The sequence below is a fragment of the Onychostruthus taczanowskii genome, unplaced genomic scaffold, assembly GCF_017590055.1.
Source record: "Onychostruthus taczanowskii isolate IOZ18803 unplaced genomic scaffold, ASM1759005v1 scaffold18, whole genome shotgun sequence".
NCBI lineage: Eukaryota > Metazoa > Chordata > Aves > Passeriformes > Passeridae > Onychostruthus > Onychostruthus taczanowskii.
The window spans coordinates 6030774-6052040 of NW_024499017.1; the positions used below are offsets into that span (position 1 = coordinate 6030774).

The 21267-nt window shown below is 47.0% G+C and overlaps 1 protein-coding gene across 2 annotated transcripts in view; it reads left to right on the forward strand.

Moving 5' to 3' along the window:
- GNAO1 (G protein subunit alpha o1) overlaps positions 1–21267 on the forward strand; it is a 140351-nt gene that overhangs the window by 106087 nt on the left and 12997 nt on the right. The window contains exons 5-7 of one of the 2 annotated variants that reach the window (XM_041400557.1): positions 10013–10141; positions 10852–10981; positions 19115–19268. In XM_041400557.1, the coding sequence (XP_041256491.1) occupies positions 10013–10141; positions 10852–10981; positions 19115–19268 (413 nt within the window). The remainder of the gene's footprint in view (positions 1–10012; positions 10142–10851; positions 10982–19114; positions 19269–21267) is intronic. The other variant, XM_041400559.1, reaches the window with a different exon arrangement.

The window sequence follows — 21267 nt, forward strand, 5'->3', positions numbered from 1 at the left end:
TGTTTGTTCACCAAAAAAAAAAAAAGAAAGCATTTATTTATTTCCATTCAAATTCTTGGGTTAACTTGTGATTTAGTCATCAATTGTAACACTGTTTATCAGCTGCTCTTGATGTAGGGAATATATTTCTTCCTTGGAGTGGGCCTTAATAAAATACATTCAGTTTCTACCAGCCTTGCAGTACCTGCCCCTAAGTGGGCAAAACCTCTATTAAAAGCATAGAAGAATATTGCTTGAGGTTTTTAACCCTCGATATGGAAAGTTCTTGTGGTCAGAGCTTCTGACTGCATATTAGGGAACCCAAAGGGATTTCCAAGGGCCACCACAGACTTCCCATCATGTCCTCAGGCAAATTGTCTATCCCCTTGATACTTCTATTCCTCCTAAAGCAAGTGTGATTAATAGTATTTCCCTGCTCCAGTGGGAGGCTGGGAGGACACATCAATCCTGCTCAGCAAGAGCTGAGCTGCTCCAGCAGCAGGGAGCAGGGACAATGCTTTGCTAACCAGCCATCTGCTCCAGGTGCTCTCCTCCCCTCCTGCAGCCAAGAGGAAGCACACCAAAGTCATTTATTGGGAATAAAGCCCACCACGTCTGGAAGAACTGATGTTTTCCAGACCTAGCGTTTCTCTGGCCCAGCTCCATCCTCCCACTGGAAGTGAAGTGCTACTGGGTCAATTCAAACTTCTCCCACAAGCAGGGAGGAACTCCTGCTCCGCCCACCTGGCTTTCTGCAGCACCTTGGCCCATGGCTTTCTCCCAAGAGATGTGGTCACTGACAGGTCCATGGGCAGGCAGCAGAGGCTGCTTCTGGCAGGGACATGTCCTCAGGGCACGGAGGAAAGTCTGCACAAGCTCAAGTGCAGAAAGCTTTTCCCAGCCCTGTGGAGGGACATGCCTCTGAGGTGGTGTCCTCAGCTCATCTCCCACAAAGCCACAGCAGCTTTGTGTCCCATACAGAGTATCTATCCCAAATCAGTTTTGTCATGCAAATGTCCCTGATGCATCCTGAGCTGAGCACAGGGATCAGCCCACTCCTGCAGAGGCCTGGGAGCAACCCAAACCACTGTCTGGAGGACTGCAGGAGCCTAACCCCAGGAGTGGGTGTGTGGTGACAGAAGACTGTGCTAATAGACCTCTGAGGTTGCTCGTTAAAAGAGGGAGAAAGGAAAGATGCGGGGCCAGCAGGTGACAGCCATTCCCGGTGAGAACAATGGAGCTGTTTTGATACACTATAAACAATCTTCTCCTGACAACAATTCAGTTGAACATTTTCTAAAGGGATGAGAAACTCCATGAATTTTCCCTTACGTGTCTCTGCTTCTGGATCCGGCCTGGATTGAAACCAACATGCTGCAATACCACAAGCAAAGCTGCTCTCGAAGGAGCCTCCGCCTGACAGCTGCTGAGAAGGACCAGAAAGTCCATTTGCGTAGCACAGATTTTACACGCCCGAGAGATCTACCCATGTCTGGGATAACTAAGATATTTTTAGCGTGCAGCCAAGGGTAACATTTCCAGGTTTTGCTTTTGCTACCTATGAGTCACATCTGCCCATGGCAGAGCACTGGCTAATTTTGGTACCCATGGTTTTTGGCAGGGATGTTTAAATGACATTTGAAAGCAGAAATCCCCATAGCTTGCTAAAAGATCAGGAAAATGGACAGATGAGAAGATCTAGATATGATGATATGATTCCCACTTCGTCACCAGCAACGCATCTTCCTCAGCAGGGTGAGTGGATAAATGGGGCCCCTGATTGAAGTCAGCTCCCGACAGCCCTACCCCACTCCTCATAATTGCAGCATCATCCAGCCATGGGCATCCTCCAGCTACCTGATACGAGAACACGGATCTCATTAAGTGATGCTTTCCTTTGCAGCATTAGATCTGAATCCCTCAGCGGTGCTATCCCTGCTGCAGACAGACTACAAGCACTACAAAACACTGCAGCTATATCTAGTTCTTTTCTTCCAGCTTAGAAATGGAGATGCTAATGCTACTTCACCAACAAGTGTGTAAATAGGTGTCCCAGGCCTTTGTGCACACCCCAGTGAATATCTCTGGCCAGCGGCTGATCAAAAGGTTAAAGTCTGTGGGACTGGTTTCATCTGTGGTCCCAGCTGTCTGCTTTCCAGGGCTGGAGTAATTCTGAGTAATTAGCTTTTTTGGCCTTGGGGCCAAATTGAATGTCTGCTGTGCAATGCAAGGAGCACTGGGGCAAGCAATCCTTCGTGCCTGTGCTGGTGTGCTCACTGGGGGCTGTGCATGCAGCAAACTGGGTTAGTTGATGTCTCTTCCCTGTTTGGGCTCTGCAGATGCTTGTGAATGCACCAGGGGCCTTGCTGCAGCACGGGTCCTGCATTCTCTGAGCAAGACTCCTTCCCAGAACAAGCCCTTCATTATCCCAAACTCCCTGGGGCTTATTTTTAGCCCCTCCTTTTCTTCCCTTTCTTCTTTTTACAGTATAGAAAACCATCAGCTCCATTGTCAGCTAGCTTATAACAGCAGTCCTGGAGCAAAGAAAAAAAGCTTCAAACCCACTGAGTCTGTTGCATAAAGGTTTAGGCACAGATCCTGCTCACTTCCAGGGTTCCAAGTCCCACCATTCCTCATCCCTTTTCCAGCTCAGCTACTGTCCTTCAGAGCTGGGTGTCAGAAGGAAGCTGAGCCTTACGTAAAGCAGGAGCAAGGCTGGAGCTTTGAGCTTTCCTCTGCTTCAGACAGAGTTCGATCAGTGCCTGTGCCTGCCCTGCTGTGCGGAGGACACCTGTGTGCAGGGCCACCAGGAGAGGAGACCTTGCACAGCCTGAGCCGTGCGTCATCCTGGGCTCACGCAGAGCCGCTGGGCAGACACAGCCAGCCCCTGTCAAAATCCTCTGCTTATAAAACAAAGGTGTCTTGTGGTCAGCAGCTCTGTGCTTGCTAAGAAACAATTTAAATCACAGACTTTATATAAAACAGTGGCACTGCCCAGATGAGGACACTGCGAAAAGGCATCCCAGCACTGCTGGTGGACTGTGGTCACCATATCTGCCCTGTGTAGCAGTCCCAGGGGCCTGGTGTTACACTGCCTGGTTCTCCAAACAGCATCAGATTGAGTGACTGTAAAACAGATGGTCACTTGTAGAACAAGGCAGCTATGGCTCCCTCCTTTCTTCATCTCAGAAAGGATTTGGAACATGAAGAAAACCCCTTCCTATGTGAACAAAAGGCTCCAAAGTGCTTCTGTGCAGTAACATCTTGGTAGCAGAGTAAAGATGCTGCACAGTGGATGTTGCAGAGGTCTCAGAGATGTCTACAGAGAAACAAGTGGGAGATAGAGAAGAGAGAGAGGACAGCTGTTCCCATTCAAAAATTAACAAAGTTAAACTCTGACACGGCAGTTTAAAAACCGGAAAAAGGCAGTTTGTTCACAGACAGGGTAGCTGAACTTGGAAATTCCTTGCTGCAGATGTGGTTGTTAGAAGCTTAAATTGCTGCAGAAAGTGCCTAGAAAAATTTCTGGAAGAAAAATCATTGAGGGGTAATAAATATAAAGATATCACACTTCTCTTTGAAACTCAGTTATCCTTATGAATTGCTGGAGGCTGGAAAAGGTGAATACTGCATGCTTCCCCTGTATTCGTACTTTTCTCTTAACATCTGCTCTTGGACACTAGCTAAGCTAGGTGAGTCATTGATCTGACCCAGACATGTTGTTTTTCTCTTTTGTAAGGGCTCTGATATGTCAAAAAAATACCTTTTTCATCCCCTCTTACATCCCATCCAATTTTCAACCTCTAATGCAGAAAGATAAGCCCACATCTCCTTTCCCAAGGCCCCTCCAAAATCCTTTCTGGGTGAGTTTCTCATGCTTGCTTTCTCTCCAAAACACACCTCACCCCCAACCAGAGCTCTGTGATGACAAACTCAAACCATAACACAGTGGCCTTTAATTCCAGCAGTAAGGAGGAGAGCCATGGCCCGAGCTGACCACCTGTGAGCAAAGCCAGCCTGCACCTGCACCTGGAGACCCCTCATGTCCTCAAGTACCTTTGTTACACAGCTGCTATTTAGTGACTCTTCTCATCCACATGTGATGCTAAAAATTATTCTGGATCCAGTCATGCCTTGGAAAACTGCAAGTCTAACTAGGACAGCTAAACGCCAACCTGCTTTTATTCATTCCTCCTGCCTATCATTAGTATTAATATCAACTTGTCAAGTTGATCTTGATGTACAAGCCCTGTACAGCCTTGCTTCAGTGCAGGGCCAAAAACATTAAAAATGCATCACAACGCAGCATCTTTTTTGTCAAGATTTGGCACCTTCCTTTAATAGCAGGGACCATCCTCCTCACTCCCCAGAGAAGAGTAATGAAAACCCATGGCATGCAGCAAGGTTCTTGCTGAGAGCGGGCTGTGCTTGATTTTCCCCTTTCCCTCAAATATAACAGCAGATCTGACTGGACATAGTGTCTGCAGAGAAAACACTGTGGTTCCATGACCTCTGGGTACTTGCCCTGCACCAGCTGCCCTGGGCAGACAAACCAAACCGTATCACACCTTCAGGCAGCAGTGCCCCCATGGTTTTGCTCTCTGGTAGGAGATAACTACAAGAGTTTACTCTCTGTTGTAGAGGCACTACTGACACTCCCTAAATCCAGTGCTTATTCTCTGTACCCTTTTTCTTTGATCACTAAATATTAAACGGTTTTAATACTAAATATACACTGAATTGCGTGTTCATCACTGAAAGAAAGGAAGAAGATAAGGTGGAAGATCAGATACAGGCAGCCTTCCATCCATGAGCAGGGAAGGAGTGTTCAGATAGAGCCATCTTTACATAATCATTTGGATTTAGATGACATGGAGCCTGCTCACGACAACCTTGATTAAAAACTCAGCGTTTGCCAGGACACAGTGTTGGAGCTGCCCCTTGAGTGCCTCAGTACACAGAGTCCAAAATAACCCAGCAGTGACTCAGCTGCATGTGTTGACAAATGGGGATCTGCTTCCTCATCAAATACGACACAGCCAACAAATCGAGGCTGGGGTATCCCACGCACACATGGCCTTTCCTTCACTGAGGAGACATGGCCAGAACTCAGGGCAGCCGTGATGGAGGAGCCACTGGGAAGATGCTGCTGTCTCCAGGTTCACTCCTGGAGTTGAAGCTCCAACTCCCACTCCCTGCAGACCTACCCAGAGCAGGACCCAGCTGTGGCTGCTGCTGCACCGCAGCTCTTTGAGCACTGAGGATGAGAGCGTGGCATCAGCACAGTGTGAGCACCTTGGGTGTGCACAGGGACAGCTGGATGATGCAAAATGACTGCCAAGATGTCACCCTCAAGGCAAGAAAAACCCAACAGACCTTTAACCATCCTACTGCCATTAAGCTCAATAGACGTGAATGTCCGCCTGTGTAAGCTTTGCTGCAGGTATCCAGCCTTGACCACAGCCTGCAACCTCAGCTGCACTTCTTCATCCAAGAAAGCAGCCAGTGGAGCTTTTGGCATAGCACAGTCCTGGGAGAAGGTTCCTGTGGTAGCCAAGAGCCTGAGGAGGGGTCCCTGTGCACGCACTGCACGTAGGCTGCTGCCACCGAGCTGTTCCCCTGGGACACCTGGACAAAAGTTCCTTTTCTCCATGCACTGTCTCTGGCACCAACAGTGCTGCTACCAGATGCTTTTGGAAACAGCAAATGAAGGGGCAATACTACTGTGTATAGCTATTCACTGTCAGCTAGCCTGTATAGGACTCCTGCCTTTCTTAGCCTTTATTCAATGATCTCCTTGCCCTGTATTTGTGAATTTCTATTTCCTCTGCATTTTGCTTTTAGCAGTATAACATAGTTGGGCTTCACCTCCTGAGCATGGCACTCAGAGTGACTCAGAAACCTGCAATCTGCTTCAAAACAAAGCATTTAAAATAAAATATATAAGCAGTAATGGAGCTATTCAGCTCAGGAGCAGAAATGCTAGAGGGTTCCTCATGTGCTCACAAACCTTCTAACCTTCCTTCAGCTTTTTTTAACCCCTGCAAACCCAGGGCAAGGCAGGCTGCAAGTAAGAGCTGATGTGTCATTTCAGATATGCTTCCACTCCAGTGTGCAAAGCCTGGAGCTGGGAAATGGAAGAGCTCTGATGCCAGCACCGATGACATGGAAGGGGGAGCCAAGCTCTCACTCCACGGCCTCCAAAGTGCTCTTATTTCTGCTGGTTAAACAGATGCCAGCTTCTGAGGGGATTATGTGTCATAGAGCCTGTTGGCTGTGACAACTAATTATCTTTCACAACAGTTTGGCCTTGAGATTTTCAGCTCAAAGGGCATACCAGCAGTGCTGCCATCCAGCACCATGTGTGGCATTTTGTCCCCATTTGGGTTTCCCTGTTGCTAAAGAGGTGGCACCCCCAAAGTACACCGTCCTCCCCCAACTAAACTCACACCAGCAGGTCCTTCCTTCCAAGCAGCACGGGCAGGGTGCACCAGCACTCCAGTGAAACCTCAGAGATGCTTCCAGCAGGAGCCCAGGAGAACAAGCAGCAGCTAAAATCAGCTCAGCATCCAAACAGCAGCCTGGCTGATCCTCCCATTCCACAGCTGGCTGTTAGTGTGGCAGCCATGCCATGGCACACTCCTCCAGCTGAGCTTCACAGGCTGCACACACCAACAGGGTCCAGCTCAGCTGCAGCCAAGTGCAGGGGAAAAAATATCTGCCACAGCCCGAGTCTCTTTCTAGGGCAGAGCAGCCAAAGATTTAAACAGTTTTGGAATGTAGCCTCAAAACCAGCACTGAAAATGTTTTGTAACTTCATATAAATTGATGGCTGACCCCCATCGAGACTCCCAGGAACAGATGAAAAGCAGACCCAGACAACTGAAAGAATTTAATTCATTGAGAAACACATAGAGTGCTGGGAAAGACTGGAGATGAGGAAAGAGATGAAGAGAGGAGTTAACAGTAAAGGCAAAGTGTGTATTGGCAAGCAGGTACTGGAGCTGGGGTGCCCAGCAGCCAGGCTGGAGGCATTGGTGTGGGATTGACATCAAGGTTCTAGACTTGCAGAGCTCAGCTCACCTGCAGCCAGAAAAGGTTGGGTACTGGGGGTACTGAGTACTCTTCTGCCAAGCACCAGTTAAGCCCTGGGAAGCAGGTGCTAGAGGGCCCTCAGCCGAGGTTCCTATGGAGATATCCCAGCTGGGATCACAAACTGGATGTTGTCAGGTAGGAGAGGGTAGATGGGATGGATCCTGCTTGGCTCTCCCATCTCTCTGTCATCTCACTATCATCTTGCCCTCTCAAGAGGCTGGCAAGCTGTACCAGCTTCCCCAAACCCCTGATCCCCCAGAGAACTCAGCTGGAGCCAGACACGAGGCTGCATCACAAGGGAAGGGAGGCAAGGCCTTCCAAGCCTCAGAGCCAGGTTGAATGCAGGACCAAATCAAACCTGGAGCTGACTTGCTGTCAGGCAGCCCAGGGGAATGCTGTGTGGGAGAGCCATGGACTGGGCATGCTGTAGTGAGTGAGAATGCCCTGAAATCCCAGCGCACAGCCCAGGGTTTAGGTGATGCTGCCATTCACCAGCAAATCGTGGCAGGTTGAAAGCAGCAATTACAGAAACGAGCTTCTCCATCACTGCGCTGCTGAAGACCTGAGTCCTTTGGCCAGTTTGCAGTAAATTTCGTTTGCTGCACTCCCAGGATAAAAGGAGGATCTCAAAAGCAAGAACAATTAATGGAGGATGTTAAATTGAAGAGAGTTTGGTCATCAGAAAATGCAGAAAATTAAGAAGGAGGAAGTGATAAAGGATTTCAGGATACTGCCAAGAGCTGCAAGAGGAAAAGAAAATCCCCCCTCTTACACCTCAGCTTTTTAATATCACCTTGAAGTTCCTGAGGACAGAGGAGAGCCTGAGTCTCTGAATACCAGCACTGCAGAGCTGCCTCAGTCTGCAGGGCCCTGTGAAGAGATGCAGCTGTCTCTTAAATAACAGCAGTTGACACCAGTTGTGAATAGATGAGTGATCGTGGCTTCAGCCGTCACAGCCCAGGATCTGATTTCAAATGAAGCCCCATTCATCCATCCAGTGCCCATCACAGGGTTATTAAAGGAGTATCTGTCACAAACCACAATGCCTTTAAATGCTTGAAAAGGGCACAACAAAAATAAGCCTGCTTAGCTTATATACTTTCCTCTGGATGACGTGATTCTTGGAATTGTTTAGCAAAAATAAATTATAAATATGACGGGTAGGGAAAATACATGATATGAGCAGGGTGAGGTTTGTATTTGACCTTAGTGTAGAGTTTGGCTGTCTGTTTGTTGTTCCAGGCTCTGGGGTTAGGCATGAGAGACAGTGGCAGGGAGTTTTGTTGGGTAGCAGAGTGCACAGCCCCAGCTCCCCAGGCGTCCTGCTCCAGAGCCCTGGCTCAGTGCACTCCCTCCAGGACACAAGAGGAAAGCCATTCCTGGTTTGGATGCAGCTGGGATAGCATCTCCAGCAGCAGGTCAGGGCCAAGTTCAGGCCAAATGAGATGTGGTATGGCAAGGCAAATAAGGGGTGTTGGTTTGGTTACTCATCAGGACTAAATCCATGTTCTGTGTTTAAAAAACATTGCTTTTAGCTAAACTGAAAGTTAAGCATAGACATCATGTATATGTCTTGAGTGAATGGTTCCAGCTCATACAATCTCACACTCACCAGCAAACTCTTACATGAGACAACAAAGTCTTTTTCTTCTCTGCAACTGTGCAGCTCCTCTTACTACTTTTTATTCTCTGCCTGTTGCACTGGGCAAAACTGCCATCTTCTGGCACCTGAATAGGGACCCTCCTGTCCTGCCACCAGCAGGTCACCTCCTGCCCCACTGCCTCTCTGGGTGATATGCAGGCACAGGGATCAAAGGAAAAGTTCACTGTTCATGCACAGACGTGCTCTATTATATTCACAGTATATTGAAAGCATCTCAGAGCATTAGATTGATGCTCCTGGGGCCAGAGGTGGACATTTATGCCCTGTAATGCACATCAAACCCCTTTTAAGAGAAACTGGAGTGTCTGCGTTCAGGCTTAATGGTGGTGAGAAAGACTGTGCTGTGTAATGCAGGTCTGTGTTTATAATTCATATTAAATGGTAATACAGATTCCTCTTTTCTTTATAAATTGTTTTTAAAATTGTCTTAAATGTGGATGGGAAACTGGATTGTGGTCATATGTGCAAAGATATTGGGTTCCTCTACATAAACGTTTCATGCCAAAAGACAGGACTTCCTACCCCAAGTTTCAGTCTAGAGAGGCATTGCCTGTGTTCATAGATTTTAAGCCTAAAGCAGAATAAAGTTACATGTTTTAAACTGTCCAAGCATTTTAGAAAGGTAAATCTCCTCTCTGTTCCCCCAAATCCCCAATTTGTCACCATTTAAGTGGAGTCCTGGATTCTTTCCAAGAGGTGCATCTCGTGCAGCCCCAGCCCTGTGCTGGGTTTCAAACTGAAGCAGTGACTCACCTGTGCAGATTCATCTCCCTTCATTTGAGCTGACTGAAAGCAAGGCATGGCATGTCCCTCCCTCCCTTCCCAGCACAGAAGGCAGGTCCAAAGGGGACTCGACCTGTATGTTCTGGGAGCAAGACCTGTATGCTGCAGCTCTTATCTGAATAAACCCTGGCAGAAACAGGTTTTGTGTACAGATCCAGCACAATGGACTGATTTGGACCCTTGTTCCTCGGGGAATAAAAATAGCAAGTTAATATTAAAACTGTGTATTTTCACAGATTGCAGGCGGCACTCACAACACACCATGCTTAATTTCCTGCTTTCAGTTCCCTATCAGATTTTATGCTTAGCTTACTGAGGTTTGTTTTTCCCCAGAATAGGATATTTTTTTTCCTTTAGCTACAATACATTCAGCCATGAAAAATGAGATTGAAAAAGATTAATAGGAAGCTGAAGGATTCATCTGAGATTGACAAAGATTAATGTGTGTCTTATTCTTAGCTGTTTTCTTTTCCTTTTCCCTTCTTCTCTTAGCTACCTAGACAGCTTAGATCGAATTGGAGCTGCAGACTACCAGCCCACGGAGCAGGATATCCTCCGAACCAGGGTCAAAACAACTGGCATCGTAGAAACCCATTTCACATTCAAAAACCTCCACTTCAGGTTAGTCTAAAACTGTACAGTAAATTTGCAGAACAAATATTTATCACAGGGCTTCCCCATAGTTCCTAAAGGAGAAGTTGTTAAATTGCTGGTTAATGCATGGGCAGCTCCCACTGCAGAAGACACAGCATTTTGGAGGGTCAACAAAATGAAAAGTTTGGCAATCCTGTCTTGAAAGTCACTGCCTGTTATGATAGAACATGGCAGCTTCTTCTAACCCAAACAACACCTCTTTGTTGGAATGTATAATACAAGACTGATCCCCAAATGTGATCAAACCTCATAAATGTAAAAATATTTGGCCAGATCTTTTCTCTTAAGTGGGTCAGTGACATGTAGTTAACACAATACATTGACCCTCATGATGCCATCCAGTAGAGAGAAGAGGGCACAACGACAGAAAGCCACACAAAAACAGTATTTAGAGCATATGAAAGTCAAGAATGTGTGTTCTCCACCTCTACTGATCCTTTGGGATCCAGCACTCTGCTAAGGCTCTCCCATGGATCCCCACATCCCTGTCTGTAACTGCTCCTCCTGGCTCTCCTCAGCTGCAAGCTCTGGAGGAGAAGACCAAGCTAGCAGTGAAAGACCCACTGCTTTGTGCTTGGATCCTCCCAGGACCCACATGGTCAGAGAATGCCCAGAATGCTCAAGTTCTCTGATAGCTGGGGAGGAGTGGGTGGTGATGGTGCTCCCCTGTGCCGCAGGCTCTTCGATGTCGGGGGCCAGCGGTCAGAGCGCAAGAAGTGGATCCACTGCTTTGAGGATGTCACAGCGATCATCTTCTGTGTCGCGCTGAGTGGCTACGACCAGGTGCTCCATGAAGACGAAACCACGGTGAGTCTAAGTGGGTCTTGGAGGCCCCAACAGCTCTGTGTGGGATACTGCATAGCCAGCAACTCCTCAGAGATCATGGAATGCTCCCTGGGGTGCTACAGCAATGTGCTTTTGTCCATTGCTCCCCCTTGGCTCTGAATCCTGGGGAGAGCTCTCCTTCTTCGTGTTCTTTGATACGAAGTCTGCATACCCAGGTAATGCTTCCTTACACTGGTAAAGGCAAAGTGTTTGCTTCTCCTTTCTAGCCAACCTGTGTTCTCAAAATGCATAACAGGAGCCTATAACCAGCAAGAGGATACAGCTGGGTGTGCTTTAAAACAGGGAAGCAGTCAGGCCGTGGTGCAGAGGTGCAGGACAGCAGTGCACGCCCAGGGCTCAGCCCAGGAATATAACCTATTTAGGCTACAGAAATTCGTTTTCTTTAGTGAGAATGAAACTGTTCAAGTCTTCAGGTAATTTGCTCTAGGAGAGATTTATGACTTCCCACTGTGACGTTAGGCTCAAAATACCATCTGGAAATAAAGCTGGTGAGGACCTGTGTGCTCCCTGGTATTAGAATGCAATTAATACAAGTTACTTGAATACACAAAAAAGGATGCAGTAAGACTCATTACTGTATTCTGATCATCCATTCAGTATGATGGGGATGCATGTTTTTGGGACTAAGGACAGCTGCTGTGGGCACCCAGTTACATTTGTCTAATGAAAAGGAATTGGAGGCCATACTCAGTAATGATTTCATTGGTGCCCAATCTGCAGCAGCAGCATGGAGTGCTTGCTCCTGCCAGCTCTGTCTTTCTGAGGCTTTTTATTCTCCTGCTGGTAAAGATTTCAGGCTTGCAGAAAGCTGTGGATGAATTCAATGGAAATGCTGCTGTTAGGTGACATTTTTCTTGTCCCAAAAAGACTGGGGGGGCTGTGGTTTCTTGCCTCTGAGCCAGGTTTATGAGCTCTAGCAAACTCTTTGATGAAATCACCTGGTTGTTTGAATCATATCGATGCCAGAATTCTGGATGATGTTAACCTTACCAGTCACAGGACTGGTAACAGCATGAAGCATGTGTCAAAGAGAAGTTCAGGCTGGAAATTAGGAAAAGGTTCTTCACCCAGAGTGTGGTCAGGCACTGGAACAGGTTCACCAGGGAAGTGGTCACAGCACCAAGCCTGACAGAGTTCAAGAAGCATTTTGACAATGCTCTCAGGCACATGGTGTGACTCTTGGGGTTGTTCTGTGCAGGACCAGGAGTTGGACTGGATGGTCCATGTGATTCTGTGATCATGACTGTGTCTTCCTCCAGACTGACTGAGACACTCTACGTCCTGTCATGTCCACTTATTTATAATCCCCAGTTGTCTCCTCCCTCTGACCCTGGCCCTGATATGTTCAAGGATGCTCAGCCCTGGGCTGATTTACTGGGAAGGAACCAAAATCTCCTGACATGATTTGAAAAATCCAGCCATTAGCTCAACACTGTAGAGCTCTGCAGCTGGGCAGCAAAATCAGCCAGGAGACACAAAAGAGCACAGAGGGAGAGGGCAGGTCCAGGAGCAGGGAGCAAAGCTGTGATATGAGTAGAGAGCAAGGTGCTCTGTAAGTACAGCTTGATTGTGACACTCAAATTGTGAAGCCAAAGGCAGCTTTTAATACAGGTCACCTTTGGGTGCCCATCCCCACAAGTCAGAGCCTGTGATTCAAAGCCATGGAGCACAAAATGGAATGGCCTGAATGCCAATGCCATTTGTTAAATGTCAGCCTTTACTCTGCTCCTCTGAACTGGAGGTTGGAGCATCTCTCCTGGGGAGAGCCCTGCCAGTGATTGTCCCTCACCAGCACCACCCCGGAGCCAGCTCAGCCTGCCCCCTGAAGTGCCGCGCTGCAGAAACTGGGATTTATGCATCTCCAACTTTCCCTCTGCAGCAGGAGAGCAGCCTGGTGCAGCTCTGGCACAGCACTGACATTTGCTTGCTATTTCAGTCCCTGTTCACAACACATTTTGGGGGATGCTGAGCAACAGGAGGGCAGAGGCAGCTGCTGCTCATTTACACATTCGGCGTAAACGGGGAAAGCATTCGGCATCACCACCACGCCGGCAGGACGCCCCTGCCTAACCCAAATAAACAGCCCTGAGCAAGGCCAGTGCACTCAGGAAAAAACAGTGGTGTTGGATCTTGCCTGCCCTATTATATCCCCATCACAAATGGCAGGTGGAGAACATGGCACCCACAGACCCTAGCCCCTCCCAGGTGAACCCCCAAGCGTTTGTCCCCTCCTTGGTAATGTGGTGCCTCCCCAAAAACCCAGCAGTAAAACAGCATCTCCTCAGTCAGCTGAGTTGCTGTCTGCATCCGTCACATCTGCTGGCTGTCGTGACGTCAATCAGCTTTTATTGCTTCTCACTTGGAAAACACAAAGAGGAGGCAGCTGAGAAAGTGAGCTGGATGCTGCTCCTCCAGCTTCATTTTTTAGAGACACTTACTACAGTCCAGGCACTTGCAGCTGTGTTGAGCCACTGAAGGTTTGGGGGCTGTACAGATGTCTACATGAGTATGAAAGGACTTGCAGAGAGCTTTCATTGCTGGCATGGAGCCATGAGAATGAAAGAACCCAACTGCCTATCAGGGTCCAAAAAACCCCTTCCAAAGCTGGGTGCATGTAGAGAATGGGTTTTCCTCTTGCACTCAGCACCCTGTTGTCAATGAGCACAGGATTTCACAGGTGCTTTTTGCATTTCTCTAAGTCAAACCACACTTCAGGTGGAGGAAACTGCAGTTCAGATGCAGTCAGCATCACATGGACCAGAGACAGGCTCACCTTGGTAAGGTCCAGGTGGGACAAGTGTAGGGTCAGCTTGTGTCACTGGAAAAAGCTCACAAACAGGTTTATTGTGAATCCTTTCCACAGAGCTGGTTAAACAAGGCTGGGTGAAGCACTCTCTGACCTGTCCCTGCCCTTAAAATTCAAACACAGCTCTATGTTTGTAAAGTTGTTTTGTGGGTTATTGTGCTCTTTGTTTTAAAAGACTGAGCACCCATCCTCCAGCAGCAGCTAAAACAAGACCGTTGTGTTTAAAGCTATCCCTGCTTCTTAAGGGCAGGCAATCTTTTATAAGGGATGTATTTTCTCTCTAATTCCCTGTTACAAAGAGCCACACAGCAGGAGTTGAGCAAAGCAAGTACTCTCCTATGTCCAGATCAGAAAGGCATAAAGAAAATAAAAAAAACTTTCTGCATCTGTGATTTTTAGGCCCATACACCCGTAAGATCACACTTTTCACAGAAGCTCCCAGTACTGCTGAATCCAACACCTTATGCTGCTGTTGGCAAATCTAAACTGTGTCCCTGTGTGCCCAGCTTCCAGGGGAGAGGAGCAAGGCATGAGAGAGATTCAGACAATGCCTTCATCAGTCCCATTGCTGCCAGCCACAGCCCAAGCCAGAGCTCATGTGGCAGAATGGTACCCTCTGCCCAGCCCATCCAACACACAAGGCACTGCCCTCAAGGGTGCATACCTGCCTGTACCTTTACCAAGTCCTTCACAAGGACCTGCCAGGCTCTCTGCTATATTTGTACACAGTGGGAACATCCTGCTTTAACTGGCAGAACACCTCCCTGGATTATGTCTTTGCATAAAAAGGCTGTTTCCTCTCATTTGTGACTGATCTTTTTGTTTCATAAGTTGAAGTTACAGAAGGAAAAGCCTCAGCTCTGTAATCTGGGAAGAGAGAGGGACAGTCATATCACTCAGTAAAACTAGAGGAGATGATTCACAAAGGTGTATTTCCATTGTTCTTTCTAAATGGAATTCTTAATGGAATATTTTTTAAAAACAGCGATGGAATGGGACTGCCATGGGAACTGAGACTATCCTCTGTTTTTTCACCTTGCAAATTCAAAGGAGTCATGGCAAGAGAGGGAAATGTTGATGCTGCACATTGCTGCCTCTGAAGCTAAGATATTTAGGTCAATCATTTCTAGGCAAGACATGCAAGTACTGTTTGTGTCCCTGTTGCTGAGGATGGGATGGGTGGAAGGCTCCGTGCTGGTAACCCTGGTGCATTAGTGTTGGCCTGTTGATTTGTATCACACTGCTTGACCTGGTTAGCATGCTCTCTCTGCTGTCATTGGGCAAGGAAAATAGAATTGCAGTGCTCAGAAATTGCCTTAGGAGTGACAAAGCAAGCCAAAGTGGCTTGGACATCTTAGGAAATATAAGCAGGAGGGGGAATATGGAGTTGCTGTGCTTAGGATAACCATCAGTGTCCTTACAGTTCATGTGACACCTAGCACTTAATCACCAAGAAAAACAGAAAATATTGAAAAAACTTGGTGTTGCAGAAAATACCAGGTGTCCTCCCATCCTCTGGTAAAAAAAAAAAAAAGGTTTTTATAAGTGTGTTTCTGCCTGGACAGAGTGTTGACCGCAGCATCCTTTCTCCCTCATGCTGAGTGAAAAGCTGTTTGCTCCTCACATCAGTGACAGCTATGCCATGACATCTGAACTCAGCTATCAGCAATTCTCTCTCTTGTCCTGTGCAGGAAAAGTTAACTGGACTTCGAATATGCATGGGCATGTTACTCCTGTGTAACATGTTTGTTGGAGCTACTTTTCTTGTTGGGGTATGAAATATTTGCCAGTGTAAGGATTTAAAATACCAGTTTTGAAATAGGAAGTGACATTAAGAAATTAATGTCTGAAGAGCTCTTCCCTTAATAAGAGACCCAACATAAAGTGAGAAATGGCAGCATGATGGATCCAAAAGCAGGTGAAATAATTTGTGTCACTTCATCTAAAAGTATGAGGAGCATAATCTTTAGTGCCTCCCAGCAGAATAGGCACATCTGGTCCATCACAGAAGAAAGGGGCCCCAGCCAAGTTCTAAGGGACTAAACTGATCTTCCACTGTGGATTTACTGGGAGGAGGGGGATTATATGGGGGATTTAACTTCTTATTCCTCCTTTAGCAGCAGTCTGTCCTTTTACATGTGGTACCCAGACACTGCTTCCTCATCCTTGTCTCTGCACCTGGGTCTGCCTGAGCTGTTGCAGGGCTCCTACAAACATCTATTGAACTAGTAACAGTTGGGGAGGGAAAGGAAAGGGAGATAGTGAGGATTCCTGGTGCTAGCCACCACCAGGACAGCTTGTGCCCATACATGGGCTCCCAGAAGTCCTCCTGGGATGCAACAGTATTTCCCATATGGCATCCAGGTATGACAACAGAAGCATCCATGCCTGCACACCAGAATATTGCTCTGCACCTTTGCCACACACAGAAAGGAATTTATGGCTTTTGAATAACGTCATCTTCTGGGTTTGGAATAATGTCTTCTCTTTAGTAGTGGGGAAGGAAAAGGTGGATTTTAAGACCAAAATATTTCCCACATAAATAAGGATGAGTGGGCAGAGTAGTTCATTATGTTTACTTGTCTGACTGGCAAAGCTGGAGGTAAAATCAACGTGTAGAGATCAGAAAGCCAGGTCAGACAGCCTCAGGAAGCTTTGAACCTTGTTTCTGGAATCTGAAAGGAACAGAGGTCATTCAGTGTAACCCTCATGTTGTAGTGGGATGTATTGGTTTGTGCTGTGTGTATATGATTCTGTGATTCTGTATTCTGGTTACCACTGAACACTAACAGTCACTGTTTGTTGGGAAAACAGTCTCATCTCCTAACATACACTAATGCAAATTTGTCAAATTGGATCAGAGAAGTAGGAGGATCTGCAGGATCCTTACCTAGTCTTACAACTGTAGAAAAGTTGGCTTCACCTAACCATGAAGCCCAGCTCAGAAGTCCTCAGCTTCTGTTTCTTAGACAAATTCGTTGTCGCCCGTGGTGCTCCCCATGCCATGAAGAGCAGTTTCACCCTTCTGCTCTCCACCAGGGCTGTGCAGTGTGTTGCCATGGCACGAGGCTGCCCAGGTGGCTGATGGCTGCTGCGGATGAGCTGTGGGTTTAGCCCACAAGCAGCGTTCCCATGTTTCTCCACGCTTTTAGTTTAAATCAGCAAGGATTATAAAAATGTCATTTAAAATGTTCTGTGAGGGACCCTCCTTTAAAAAATGGTTAATTGTATTCGCTTTCTGTTCCCCTGAACCACGTTCCACTTCATTCTCTCCTCCCAAAGGGTTTGAGTATCCAAGGATCTCCTGCACAAAACCTTTGTACACCAGGTTTCTATGTGGTTACAATTTTGGCACCACAAGTAGCAAAGGGGAACATTGCTCCAGGGGCTCCCACAATAGCCAGTACCAAATGGGTTAGCAAAAACCAGCCCACAGGCACAGGATGATCCAGAGAAACAACGTGTTACAACAGAGACCCAATGAGCAAATGCATTGTTTGTGTGTGATCGCGTCGTCCCTGTGTGTCGATACAAATGGTGGGGAAATGAGTGGTCATTCAAGACAGGGCACAGCAAATCACACGTGTCCTGTTTCACTTTGGGCTGGATCAGATGTTTCTTTCATCCATGGAGCTTCTTCTGTCTATATAAAACATTCAGTAGACACTAAAGCATATCAATGAAAATGAATGTGCTAATCTGTGAAGTGCTGGGCTCAACTTTATGCCAGCACAGGTGTGAAATGGAGTGGGAGAGGGGTGAAGGCCCCCAGCTGACTCATGTACCACTCCACATTCCCAAATCCAGGGCTGGGGGGAACAGGACATGCTGCACTCACCCCAAAAACCCCCCAGTAACAAGCCCGTGCAGCCCTGTTCTCTCCAGTGTCTCTGTGGCGACGGCTGTAACTGGTTTCTTACGCGCACTGGCGGGTTTGGGGAGAGCAGTCCTAAGGAGATCCCACTGGAAAAGCCGAGGAGCCGGTCTGGTCTGTACCATGCTTTGCCTTTGATAACCCCCTGACTCTTGGGTGTGCTTCATCCTCACCGCGCCTGCTCTCTGCGCTACCCGGCTCCCGGCTGAGAGATGGCCACGCGACCGGCGTGTGCGCTCCGGCGTCGGCCTCGGCGCCAAACGTCGCCAGCCTCGGCACCTCCACAGCTTTTCCTCGGCCGTCTGACCTTATCTAGCCAAACAAAGGCCAAAAAATGAGCATTTGAGAGACCAACCAAATTTGGCAGGTATGAAGCTTCTCTTGAACCGAGAAAAAAAAAAAAAAAAAAAAAAAGAAAAATCGAATTGGGAGTTGAAAGCAGCGGGGAACATGACACTTGGTTGACTTTGCCGTGAGCTCTTTCCACCACCATAAACCCATGTGGCGGGCTTTGCAACTCTCTAACTGGTCTGGTTTTTCCATTCCTCTTATCTCTCTCCTTTTCCGTGTCCTTTTTTTGCATGACCTATAACCAAAAAGCTGACTTCTCTCTGTGCGTACATTTGGATGTATGGCTCTTCTGCTAATCTTCTTCTAGAGGCATGAGCTAACACCAGTGGTAGCTGCCTGACTTCTAGTCTGGTTGTTCTTAGATGTTCTTTGTTATGTTTTTTCCTTTTTATGCTATTTTCTCTTCCTTTTTCACTTTTTTCCTCTCTGTGAGACACTTTCTGTTGAGCCGTCTTCCGAGAGAACTAAAACCAAAAAGTTCAAAAATTAAGAGCACAACAACAGAAAACACTAAACAAAATAACAAAACCAGTCAAAGGTCACGGCAAGGTCATTTCCAAAATTATGTCACCTTGATGTCTGCTTCCAACTCTAGATTAATTCAAGGATCTACCAGTCCTTGGTTAATGTTACCAGTTGTGTGCCGCACACATTCGAGAAAGTGGAAAAAACATTTTAGAAAAATTATTGAAAACATTTTAGAAAATCTGCATGAGCTACACCAACACATAAATCTGATCAAAGGGCAAAAATAATTCTCCATCCATGCATGGTGCATGATGATTTCTATGAGCTGGGATCCTGTAAATTAATGTTATGCAAAATCAAAACAGCTCTGTATTGTTAAATGCCCTTAAGTTACTAATTGTATGTCAAATGTAATAGGGATTGCATCTGTGTATGTATATGTTCAGCTGTATGTATACATAAATTTATTATGTATATTGTAGATTTTCTTTTTTGTTGCTATCCTCCTTAATTTAGTTGTTTTAGATTTCCCTACATGTTGAACATCCCTGGGTCGCTGGCTTTGGCCTGATGTGATCTTTCCTTTCTATTGCAGAACCGCATGCATGAATCTCTGAAGCTTTTTGACAGCATCTGCAACAACAAATGGTTCACAGATACTTCTATCATCCTGTTTCTAAACAAGAAGGACATATTTGAGGAGAAAATTAAGAAATCTCCACTGAGTATCTGCTTTCCTGAGTACACAGGTAATGAGAAATGTGGCTGTACAGGAGTGCTTAGCAAAGGGACCACAGAGCTCTCCGAGCCAGGCTGACGCTGTAGTGTATCACAGGCAATGAGGCTAAAGATGCAGAGCTGGAGCTCCCATTGGCTTCACTACAGGTTTTATTTCAGTAAGTGCCAAAGCATCACCCCCACCTGGCCCACTTAAAGGAGGAGGATGACTTGACCCAAGTTCTTTGCTGGCAAAGGGCCACCACCACTGATTCGGGTGTGTGATCTACACCTCACTGGTGGGTTTGATGCCAAGCCATCACCTGCAGGTCTGGGGCCGCTGTGCACTCCCCAAACCCATGTGCACTGGTTCCCTGTGTCACACAGGATCGTGAACCTTCTTGCAGGTCTCTCATAAATGGGTGACAGGAGACCAACACACAGGGTTTGTTAGGTTGTCCTCAGCTGGAGTACAGCTTTGTTCTTTCATACCCAGCCATGCTCCCTTATGGCCACAACAAGAATCCCTCTGCAGTTCCTGGCCACTTTCTCCATTTCCACTGCAGGGCTGTAGAATCATCATGATCCTAGAAACATTTATGTCCAGGCTGGATGGGGCTCTCAGCAACCTGACCTGGTTGAAGATGTTCCTGCTCACTGCAGAGGGGTTAAATTAGATGACCTTCAAAGATCCCTTCCAACCCAAACCATTCTGTGATTCCATGATCAGCCCTCCAGTATGCGCACAGCAGGTCTCACAGCTAGGCTGTTTCAACTCAAGCAGTACATTTTCATCACAGCAGTTGAAGACCCCCAGTTTTGCTCTCAGGTTTGCCGACATCAAGCGTCTGGACATGAAAACACTTCCAGTTAAATGCAGGTAGAAAACAAGGCGTTTCATATTTGATTTTCCCACACCTCTTAACCCATAGTACAGGCAGAGGAGAGCCACAGTGAGCCGTGCCCTGAGCTTGGCTGAGGAGAAGGAGGCCTTGGTGATCCGTGGAGTTGAGAGCAGGAGCTCTGGGATGGGCAGTGTGCGAGAAGCCCCCACCCCTGCTGCCTGCCTGGCATCTGACCCGCTAATGATGGGAACACATCACCCATGCAAAGGCTGCAGCTGCACCCCGCTGCTTCCCTCTGCATCTCGCCAGCTTCCACAAACCCTCATTACCATTCTGAGATGGCACAAAAATAAACTTTTATCGTCATGAATTATTTAAACTCACCGGAGACATCCAGATGAATCAAGCCGACAGACAGAGAAGCCAATCTGTTTGTCAGGAAACAGTTGTGAACCAGAAGCACCAGGAGTGTCACAGTTCTGGGCAGGCCAACAAATTATTAACCAGAGCTCCTTATCTCTGAGCATTTGATTTTTCACTGTGAATAGACAAAAGTGATCCCTCATTGCTGCTTTGGGCTGAGTGGTCTGTGGCCATGGAGCTGAACAACTCCAGATGAATTCAGAACATCTGCAAGCTTCCTCTCCAGGGAAGATTTTGGTGTTTGTTACTACCAGCACATTTCAGCCATCTAGTCATCTGCTTGGTCCAGACAGAACCAACATATTCCCAACATATTTGTCTGAAAAGATCTAATCATGGAAATTTCAGTCTTTACAGCTGGGCTCACAATAATGCCTACCCCAAATTTTCCTGGCTGCAAATTAGATTGCTGCTTTTGGATGGCTTGTAGAGCATCTCATCACCATCTTCTTTATAGCAATGCTTGTCTATACTGGATGGTTTCTGTCATGTCCTCTTCCCTTCCCTTTTCTCAGTGAAGCAGACCCTCACCTCTCACTCCTTCCTGATCACATTTTGTGCAACTGATTTTGTAGATCTTCACTGGTGTCTTCCGGAAATCTCAATCTGAAATAACATTCTCACAGAACCCCTGATGTCAGAGAGACAGAACAAGAAGGAATGTCATTTTATATATTCCTTCCCGAGTTCTTCCAGCCCAAGAGAGAAGTTCAGTGGGGGAGGCAGACATTCATACACATGGCTAAGCTCTTGGCTAATTAAA